Source organism: Pieris brassicae, chromosome 5 (assembly GCF_905147105.1).
Source record: "Pieris brassicae chromosome 5, ilPieBrab1.1, whole genome shotgun sequence".
Classification (NCBI taxonomy): domain Eukaryota; kingdom Metazoa; phylum Arthropoda; class Insecta; order Lepidoptera; family Pieridae; genus Pieris; species Pieris brassicae.
The window spans coordinates 7,256,500-7,267,774 of record NC_059669.1 but is presented as its reverse complement, the minus strand read 5'-3'; the positions used below and the strand labels follow the sequence as shown (position 1 = coordinate 7,267,774).

General features: G+C 32.8%; 1 protein-coding gene across 1 annotated transcript in view; it reads right to left on the bottom strand.

The window, feature by feature from the left end:
• Window positions 1–9,202: 9,202 nt before the first annotated feature.
• The window catches only part of LOC123710331 (5-hydroxytryptamine receptor), a 51,870-nt gene continuing 49,797 nt past the window's right edge, over window positions 9,203–11,275 (bottom strand). Inside the window, exon 7 of the mRNA XM_045662153.1 lies at window positions 9,203–10,506. Coding sequence (XP_045518109.1) covers window positions 9,885–10,506 — 622 coding nt within the window. The 3' untranslated portion in view covers window positions 9,203–9,884. The remainder of the gene's footprint in view (window positions 10,507–11,275) is intronic.

Genomic DNA, 11,275 nt, shown 5'->3' with positions numbered 1-11,275 from the left:
AATATAAATAAAAAGATGTCAGAAGTATGCAGCCCGAATAGAAGGAGATATTAGATAAGGAGCAAAAGGAAAACTGCTTATATTCTTGGTGTGACAGAAACACACATGAGGAACAGGATTCTATACGAGTACAAATAGACATACTCAGGTATGGAAAAATGAAGTAGGAACGGGATGGCCTTAACTTTGTCTCAACAACTGCCCTACAGATCGTAATATCACTAAAACGCTTAGTATCGAAGACAGAAGCGGAGGAAATTGAGCGGCGTCACTAACGCGACCTTCAACAATGAGAACAATCTAAATAAATGTTGGTAAAGAATTGTATCCTCCGGCAGGGTGAAACAATTACTTATTTAGATTTCGATTTATTAAAAGTATTGTGATCCTTTCGGCAAGAACTGGTAAAGAAAATTCCTAGTGCAGGCAGTGATTCCTACTGCAAACAAATAAAGGTATTTGATAAAAAATATAACTTTAATGCGTTTATTAATAATAGTTGTAACAATTAATTTCTCCAAAAATTTAAGAAACCCGCTAAATGGAGAGAAAAAATTGCTAAATCTTCAGTAATGAAGAGCGTGACTGAAACTAAATTTCATTAAATTCAAGAAATAATAATTGTTTGTCAAGTAAAAAAGCGCTGACTTACGAAAATACATTGTTGTAGCCAACATAAATGAAGATTGCTGAGAATTCCTAACTGCGAGAAGCTTAGGTCGTTATCCTAGTATTTCTATTTTTATATTGTTTTCTGCAATTTTAGTTCCGAGTACAGTGATAACATGTGTTTAATGTTATTATTTTAACAATTTATGATTTTCTCCACAATTGTTGAAGAAACGCTTTTTTTTACAAACATGTGGAATTTTTAAACTTAAGTAATAGATATACTAAGATGTATTAAGAGGTTCAGGATTCCTTTTTTTATGAATAAAATAATTGCTTTGAGTTCAAATGTAGGCAGGTGGTGGTAAAAACAAAGTATCTAAGTCATTAATTAGTGTATTTGTAAAAAAATCTGGTGTTAAATCGGCATCGTTTGAACCCTTCAAAGTACTCACCTATCTCTTTTCATTACAATGTCAACATAATTTCACAGAAAAAGACGAAATACTTTATTAAAATAGGAAAATTACATTTAGTCTGTGTGTGCTTATATTACAAAAAACAAAACAAATGGCGCAACCATTTTAAATAGATTACATATTACTATTACTATTTGTTTATTAATTTATTAACACTTCGTTGCAAGTATACAGAAATATAGGACAATTAAAATATTTAAATCAAAAGAGGGAAACTGGCCTTATCGCTTTGGAGCGATCTCTTTCAGGCAACCGCTGTTAAAAATAAATAAATTAGATAAGCTTATCGCAAGCAGTGTTAAATTACATAAGCTATAGATTAGGTTCAATAGAACTATGAATGAAAACTAAGAGTACAAAGTAAAGGAATTAAAACATATATAAATATAGCAATAAGTGAAAGGGACACTAATAAAAATGTGTCCTACATGAAAATGAAACAGTACACATAAACCACGATAATTGTACTTCTAATTATTTGTACAGTAAAGATTTAAAGGAGATTTTAGAACATTTACTAAGGAAAGTGTTCAGAGGAGTTGTTCGGATAAATACCGGCAGCTCAGTTACATCATAGTACGTTGAATCAGAGTACGCAAATCCACCCGTATCTACTCGACTAGCGTTTATTAAGGCAATTTTCGCCGCGCACTACCACCTTGACATATCCTAACCAATTCGGCTTAGGGTCCTGAAAAAATGATCGTACCAATTCTTTCAAGGCCGGCAAGGCACTCGCGATTCCTCTGGCATTGAGAGTGTCCATGAGCGGGGGGTATCACTTAACGTCAGGTAAGCCTACTGCTTGTTTGCCCATAATGTTGTATAAAAAATACATATTTATTCCTATTTCATTATTTAGATAGATTTTTGGCTAAAGAATGTTACACATTTAACTATTACGTATTACTAAAATGCCGAATTATTAACAATGTTATATTAAAACGTGTATATATGTCAGAAATAATATCAACGACACAGAAAATAATTTATGCTGTATTTCCCCGACAGATGTTATTCTTGTCAGGCCATTTCATTACGATTTATTTAATGGAAAAAGTAATCGACACCCGAATTAAACGCTCGTAAAAATGCCATAAACATATTTCATAACAACTCTTATCCTCGTGTTGCCTCTTTCGAATTGCTTATTTTCTTTATTTCATTTATTTTGTAGATAGCAGAGGAGGGAATGGGACGGATTTATGTAGTATAGGGCCTATTTATTGCTTATTTTTACCACTGGAGTAAAGAGAATATGGCTGATAAACATAATAACGAAAGTAAATATTATATACGTAGTTCGCTACACACTATGTTGGGCTAGTGTTCAATAACAAAACCTTTATGAATAAGTATTATTAATTACAATATTTATGATTTGTATGTTATTATTCATTACTGCGTTCAGGCGTTCTTCTTAAATCAGATTAATTTATTTTAAATACATTTACGTTTTATCCAAATGTTATGAGGACTTATGATATGAAAATAAACATTTAGATATCACATCGAACTTTTGTTATGAGGTGAAGTGAATTGAATCTTTAAACAATGGATGTTAAAGAAAGAGATTTGTTCAAATACATAAGGTTTAGAGCGTAAATAATGTAGATGTGCTGAGCTGTATTAAGTGGGTAGGTGCAGCTCCCGTGTAAAATCGAGGCTTCACTGTTATTTCAGTAAGTATCTGTGCAAAGCAATATTAGGGGGCTTACAGCGATTGATGTGACGCGCTTAATGATAGTTGAGGCAGTGAAGGAAAACTCAGTAAACAATGCTACATCTGTTTTCCTTATATGGCTTAGAATATTAATTTTAACTCTTATTAATGGAAGATTTTTCTTAAAATGCACTGATAACACTTTTCACTTGTATTTAAGGTGATAAATTTTTAAGTTGATATCATTAGAAAAAAAAATGTTCTAATATGTTATTTAAAATATTTTGATTTCTATTTGTCGTGCAACATGATGATTATACGGTTCGCCTCTATACTGTATTTGATAGTAAAAGTAAATATTATATATATTCGTAATTTCAATTATATCTTAATAAGGTTTTCAGCTGTAAGTGTATTTTGATTATTTATGTATAAATGTATTGTAATCTGCTCCGTTAAAATATTTTGTTCTAAATATGAAATAAAAAATTATTTCAATTTAAGCAATAAAACATTGTCAACTGTGTCAATTGTTTTCGATAAATCAGCGATTTTAGTGTGTATTCAGTTGGTTTAAATGGTTTATTGGTATATTTGTTAACTGTTAATAAAGTTGTTCGTATTAGTATAGCTTTTCGTTTGTATTGTTAACAATTGTTACACGCTTCTTACTGCAAGAATCTATTACTTCGTTTATATTCTTTGGTTTAATCAAAGATAATGAATAGTTCAAGAGATTATGATAATAAGTTATATGTTGCTTGTGGTGGCTTGTCCATGCTTGGGGTTGTCCATCTTCTTGCAATATGTGCGAAGTGGACGATGACTGGCTATGCATGCGAGCGCTACGAGTGGTAAGTGGTCGTGTTTGAACTCGTGTATGTGGTGGCATTATTTATAATTTCAACCAGTCACTTTACACGTTTTAACCCTGATCACCTACGCGTGTGTTTGTGTACATTTGTTACTTTATATTATACATACATTTGTTTCAATATGTCAAATTAAGCATGGCGTAATGGTTGCAGTTCCCTACAATTTCCTTGTATAAATTTGTTGATAAATCAGTGTGGCGGATAGTTTCTTGCCAGTTCTCTTCACCCTGGGAACTGGTAGTAAATGTTTTTGAAACTTTTTTCAAAAAATATTTTGAAATAGAAGGTCATTAATGCTTTGATGTCCAAAAATCACACACACGAAATCAGTATTTATTGCAAGTAGTATATTAATATTTCTAGACTAACTTAATGTTAAATATGAAATGCTGTTTTTCTTTTTGCAAGGGCATAACGCTAAACTAACTTTTAACAGTTAATTTCCTGTTTGAAATTCGGATAAAATTAAACGAAATTCCCCTATACGTTCCACACTTAATCAATCAAAGTATGTAATTTATTCAAATTAGGCACTCCTAACTTTCCTTTACTTTGGAAGTTTATATATATACTTAATTTTGATTTGTAACGACATTTCTCTGAGCTTAATTTAATAATGAATGATTTAAAACCTTAAAGTCTAATGTTAAATAAAAGATTTCATATTTCTAAACGGAAAAATAAATATACGAGAAATGGTATTCAATTTGGTATTCATATTGTTCTAAATTAAAAATCTAGTTTCAAATTTCCTTTAAAGCCTTAAGTCCTTTCCGAAAAAGCTTTAAGCTAGTATATTTTAAAGCAAACAGTATTATCGAGGGTTTAAACTTTAAATTCTTTACTAGCAGCATTTTAAAGATATTCTTGTCCGTAAAACAAAAATGAGGGTGTCTATCACTTGTTCGTGTTGCAATAAGTCAAGTGAGCTTGCGCTTGGGAAGTCTGTCTAGTCGTTTATACACTGTAAATATATTGTAACTAAACTTTAAAAATGATTTCAGCATAGCCGACGCTAAATATTTTTTCTAATCAGTCAAAGATTAAAAAATATTTACGTCTTGGTAACTGTAAAACTGGTGTATCTTATGATTGATCTTTCTGAAATTGAATAATTCGCTAGGAGACGCTAAAACTTTATGTTATGAATGATTTCGGTAACATCTACATTATGTATATAATATAACATTTGTATGTAAATTGTTTAGTAACTCGTGTCGGAAAGTATTACAAGAGCAGGCCTGAAACCAAATCGCAAGCTAACTCTCTAACTTTGTTCTCTAATTGGTTCGGAAACACTTCAGTGGGCAGCTGGATCCACATAGTGGTTTTGCGTGGCAAAAACTGACTTAAGAAACGCTCCCTTGTGGAACGACGGAGTTGAGTCCTCGACGAATTTAATTCACCACAGAACCTTCTAAGAGTATAATGTGCTGGTGTAATAAGCGTCTAGAAAAGCAATTATAGCCACCACAGCCAAAGATATAAGAAAACGAAATCAGACACTTTAAGTCATAGGGATATATCAAAATAAAACTAAAGTTAGTGCAAGTAAACAAAAATATTTCTGTGAAATAACAATAAAGCTCGTTAGAATTTAGTATCCCGTTAACCTAAAATAAGAGTAATTTCATTTTGAAAAAGCACACATCATGAAATTTGATACAGTCGTAAAGTGAGATTTCAAAGTTGCTAGAAAACTGAAACTAGTGCACTCGTAAAAGAACCGATTTGTTTCGTATACTGAATGAAATTGGCTTTACAGTAAAAATGAGTAGACATTTGATTAAATAGAACGTAAAATATTTGTAAAAATTAGTGGCCTCAAGCTGGTCTAATAATGACGTTCGAGGCAATAACTAAATGAGGGTTGAAATACTATACAAAAAACTTCGTTTTCTATCAGTATGTACAACGACCAATATTTAAGCCTTGACTTGTTTAAGCTGTCGTGGAATATAGTATTAAGAATATCCATAGGGCAAAATCACCTACATCATGAGCATACCCCACATACACACCTTGACATACTTACCCTAACTTTTACACTATTACACAAACAGCTAAAATAGGTACCACTTAGTTAAATTTATTGAATAATTTTTAATGTTCGTTCGCTTTTGTAAATTTTTATAAATATTATGTTTTCCATCTCTGGCTATATTTCTAGTGTAAATGTTTGTTATTATATATAATATTTATTAGCTGTAGGATTACGAAATAAATAAATAAATATGTTTATGAATAAAATCCTTTATATAGCGAATATACTAATATATTATATTAAATAGGAAATATACGCGAATCTATATAAAAGACAAAGAACTAATTTTTGACCTTCTAAAAATTAAACGAGCTATCTTTTCGTTAAACTAGTGTTTCTGTGTTGTTAGTGTGTAGTAAAACGGCAAAGTCAACACCTTTATAGCGAATTATTTCATTATTATTGAATACAACAACATTGATTAAATATCATAAAATAAAACCACATAATTTTTCATCATTGCCAACATTAATCTTTTAAAATAAATCTTTAATCCTAGAAAATAATTCATATAAAGCAGCGTGTTAATATTGACATACATTCATGATTACAGTATCGGTATTATATCGTAAATTATTGGCCAGTTCAGCTTCATAAGGATGACGTTAGTGCTTATAGATTTGCATATTCAGTGTGCACGTTTAACTTAATACCAACAATAGCTTTGCGGTCAGATGAGTTACACATATATCCTGTAGGTGTGTAGACGTGTAGATTGTATGTTTTCCATGTAATATCACAAATATAAGCACAACATTTTTCGGTATAACTAATTCAAATATATTTAGATAAGAATGCGGTTTCACATGAAAGGATGCGTAAAACGGACAATTGTTAAAACAAGTTATTAACTGTCATTGCATACATTGCAAAAAAAAACATTTATTAATACTCAAAGCTAAGCCTAGAATAAAGAATTAGGGTTCATGGCAGTCTTTAGATGAGAAGGCACGTACTGAGACGGCTATAAGTCCTTTTGTACACTTCTTACTGAATAGAAAGTTAGAGCTTCGAGTCGACTATAGAGTAGAATCTTAAATTCAGTTCTAGGACTTTGGTATACCTGTATCAAAAATGTAAGGGTTAACTCTGAAATCTTAAAGCTTTATGCTTTAAGTAGTCGACTATATTGAATTTCAAAAAAATGCGAACGAAAAATTACAGATTTAGGTAACGCCAGACATTTCTGATAGCTCTTAACGTTCAAAAGCGCGTAGCATATAATAAAAAACTCTGTTTTCCAACAATGTATCGACAAATATTAATTACATGTATGATCTGGCATCTTAATTAGAAACGAGATACGAAAGTTAAGCGGTCCGTTAAAAAGACAGAAACTTCGTATTAAAACATCGCTGCCATTAAGCAATGTAGATTTTAGTCAGGGACTTTTGCCAACGCCTCGGTGTGTGCCTTTCTAAGGTATAGATAGCGTTACTATGATGAACACATACCACAATGTTGGATACATCTCTAACTACTTTATTTATGTTAATTACTTTTAAACTATTATTTAATATTTATATTTCCTTATATACACTTGTGGTGACTGTATACCAAAGAAAAACAGTAGTGGTCACGGTAAAAAATTTGAGCTTCATTTTTAATAACCTTACAAATTAAGATGTTACGAGTATTTTAACTTAAGAGTTGAATGAAGTTGAATTTACTTAACTATGTCATGTTTCAATTAAAACCAATAAATATGTATTTATCCTGCACTCTAATTTAAAATACAGTATACGGAATGTCTCGACATGACAATGTATCGACACAAAAAAATACCTCTAATCATTAGCGGTTTGGTTAAATATTGTCTAATTTACGAGTTATTTAAATAAAAAGGTTTTGGCGCTTACTTAATTTCTGCGATTCATTCCGCGAAACACTGTATCGTCCGTCTCATCTCACCCAAACTTCAGGGATACGTTTGTATCACTAGTCGCTAGAGCAGGCGGAGAAAGACGCGCAGTGAAATCATGAATATTGCTAGCCCTATGCGGGCTGTTAAAGCACCCATTTTAGTCTTCTCAGTAAGTGACTTAATCTTAGATAAGAATATGGGCCGAAAGTTGGCTCAATGTCTTGGGTTCAAATAGGAAAAGCAAATAATGATTCGCTTTGATCCGGCATTCTAATTTGTTCTTTAAGTAAATACCTAATGTCCAACTTTTATCGGTATTAATTTATCAATACTATAGGTGAGCAGTGTTGGCCTAGTTGCTTCAACGTGCAACTTTCAACTCTGAGGTCGTAAGTTCGATCCCCGGCTGTGCACCAATGGATTTTTTTTCTATGTGTTCATTTAACACTCGCTCGAGCAGTGAAGGAAAACATCGTGAGGAAACCGGCTTGTCTTAGACCCAATAAGACGACGGCGTGCGTCGGGCACAGAAGGCTGATCACCTAATTGCCTATTAGATTAACAAATGATCATGAAACAGATACAGAAATCAGAGGCCCAGACCTTAAAAGGTCGTAGAGCCATTGCTTTTTTATTATTTTATAGATTGAGTTAAATTCTATTAAACTGATTCAAATCTCATATTATATAGGCCACTGTTAGATCTTTATACAAGCAACATGTACCCTTGTACCCAATTACAAAAGGATGTTGAAAATAAATGAAAAAGAGGGCAGTGACGACTCTAATAAATTATGCAGGCGGTTCGCTTCTGTCCGCACTGAGAGTTAATTGTTCTTCTCCTTACATTGCTGTCATTACTGGGATTTATTTTAAATATTAGGCAACCCATTGAATTTACTAAAATCATACTTTTTAATTTAGAATTAAATTAGCTAGCCTTCTATAAATTTGGTTTATTTGACATCACAAAATCAAACACTTTTACCACTATTTTGTGACATAATAATATCATTTTTAATCCTATCTGTCCCATAGCGTCTTCAAAAATCTTAAAATTTTAGATTTTTACAAAAAGTAAAAGGAATCATTTAATATTCTTAATTTGTATTTGTCACTTTAATTCACATACGGCACATTCTACGTATTGATATTAAATAAAACACTTTTGGCGTCTTTCCAAAGTATAATAAAATAAATCAATGGCGTTAAAACCTTTTTAGGTCTTGGCCTCAGATTTTTGTATCTATTTCATGGTAATTTGTTAATCTAATAGGCAAGTAGGTGATCAGCCTTCTATGCCTGACGCCGTCTTTTTGGGTCTAAGGCAAGCCGGTTTCCTCACGATGTTTTCCTGCACCGTTCGAGCTAATGTTAAATGCGCACATAGAAATAAAATCCATTGGTGTACAGCCGGGGATCGAAACTCCGACCTCAGGAATGAGAGTCGCACGCTGAAGCCACTAGGCCAACACTGCTCTCCGAAGTGCCACTAAATAAATCGTTACGAAATCGCTGTGTACAGTATAGCATATAAATATAAAGCGATTTAAATACGAGCTTAATATAAGCAGCGTGTGTAGGAATGCAATAAAACTCAGCTGTGTGATATAATTTGAATATTTATTTCATAATGTCACTGGAACAACGTAAGGGCAACGAGCCGACAATACGGAGCGGAGAATATGTAACCAATACGTCAACCTGTTTTTTTATATAAAATATAATAAAAATGTTTGTTAAATAAAAAATAAAATTAAACTCCAAAGCTCCAAATACATAACATAAACGTCGCTCTTTTTTTACAACTGAGCGGTAATTAGTCAACGATTATCTCTAGTAGAATTTTCCCTTTATAGTTGAACAGATATTCTCCTTTCCGTTTTGGTAGACCACCCTAAGAGCTGGCGGTGATGTCGTTTTGGACTCGTAACGACATCGCCACCGCTGGAATAAACTATAAAAACAATTCTCAACATTCTATAATATTAGTACATTACCTATGTATAATATTTACATTTGACTAGCATATATTTACACTAACTACAAACAGTAGGTATATACACAAAGCTGAAATATTACACAAGTTATTATAGTCCATTTGTTTAGGAGTTCTGTTTTATAACTTATAATTCAACTATGTACACCTCAACTGTAGGAGATCAAAGCATTGTGGCACATAACTTTAATATTGTTCAAAGTTTTTCAAACCATACATTTTGATACTTCATATTTAATAACATATCACAGAACAAACTTAGCATGTTATTTATACATCAAAAGCCTTGTTATATTTGTAAAGTCTTCATTATTATTTGTAATTAAACAAAACAGACAACGCTCCAAATGTTCAATATTTTTTATTACGGCCGCGTCTATGCGAACCGAAGAGAATGCGCGCGAACGCTTGCCGGAAATCCGGGCTGAATATTGTGTAAATCACTGGGTTTAACGTCGAGTTAAAGTAGCCAAGCCACAGGAAGAAGCTAGCTAAGTAGTCGCTTATCACACACGTCTGACAGATTGGCATCACTAGCGCCATTATGAAAAATGGTAGCCAGCAGAAAACAAATGCCCCGGTAATTATTGCCAGCGTTTTCGCTGCCTTTCTTTCGCGTTTTGCTTCTAATGATTCCTTCTTCTCTCTTTGAGAAGGTCCTGTTACGATTGCACGTTCGGGCTTTGAGCCATTTGTGGCCGTCGAAGAAGACTTTTCTGGTGATACCGGGGCTTTTTCGTTTATTGTGAAAGCAGTTGTTTTTGGTTCTTCGTCTAACGTGTCTACCGTGGACGTACTTTGGCCTTCAGTGAGTAATAAGGCTGCAGCAATGGTTTCAGCCCTAGTACGTTGGTTGCATTTCTTTAAGTTTAGGAAACGTTTCTTGACAAAACGCCTATCTCGTGCGGTCTGTACGGGTCTGCCGGAAGGTGGGGCGCCGTCAGCTGACGAAGGTCTGGCTGGTGGTGGATCTCTGGAATAATCCAATTGGTTTTATTTCTGCGCTTTCAATATACATAGAAACAAAACAGGGTATTGGATAAAATATTAGTTACGCCTATAAAATATTACTGTTGTGTAAGTTTTGGTCGTGATTTTGAACGTTTACGTAACGTTAACGTCTGAGTAACGTCGAAAGTCAGGTGTAAAGGTTTGAGAATGTTCTTAAAGATTATTCCATCTAGGAAAATAAAAATTATGAACAAAATGTCTAATAGTGGAATGTTCTATCTTGACATGTACTAACGTTCAGTTTATCTTACAGAGCGACACAGTAATCCTTGCCGGGACGATTGATACAGGCTTACGAGACTAGAGATTCTGATAGACGACAACGAATAACTTTACGACAGCCATATAGATAATTGCTATTGAAACATGAATATTCATCATTACTACAAATAATTAGTAGATAATATGTCATATAATGAAGGAGATATTATATTTTATTATTAAGAAAGATATATGATTACACAAGTAATGTTACGTAGCTCCTCAGTTACATATTTTATATAAAAGAAGAAAAACTGAACAAAATAGTTTCTGCACCAATAGGAACACAATATCAATAGGGAAAATTATTAAACTAGCAGTGTAACCCTCATGGTTAGGGTTACAATTGTCCATCCTTGCGTTTGAATCTCTGCTACGCACCAATGAGTGGGACAGCACTTGCGTTTAAAGTTTACTGTACCATTGCACTGATTACCAATAAAAAACTGCCCTGATAAATAATCACAATA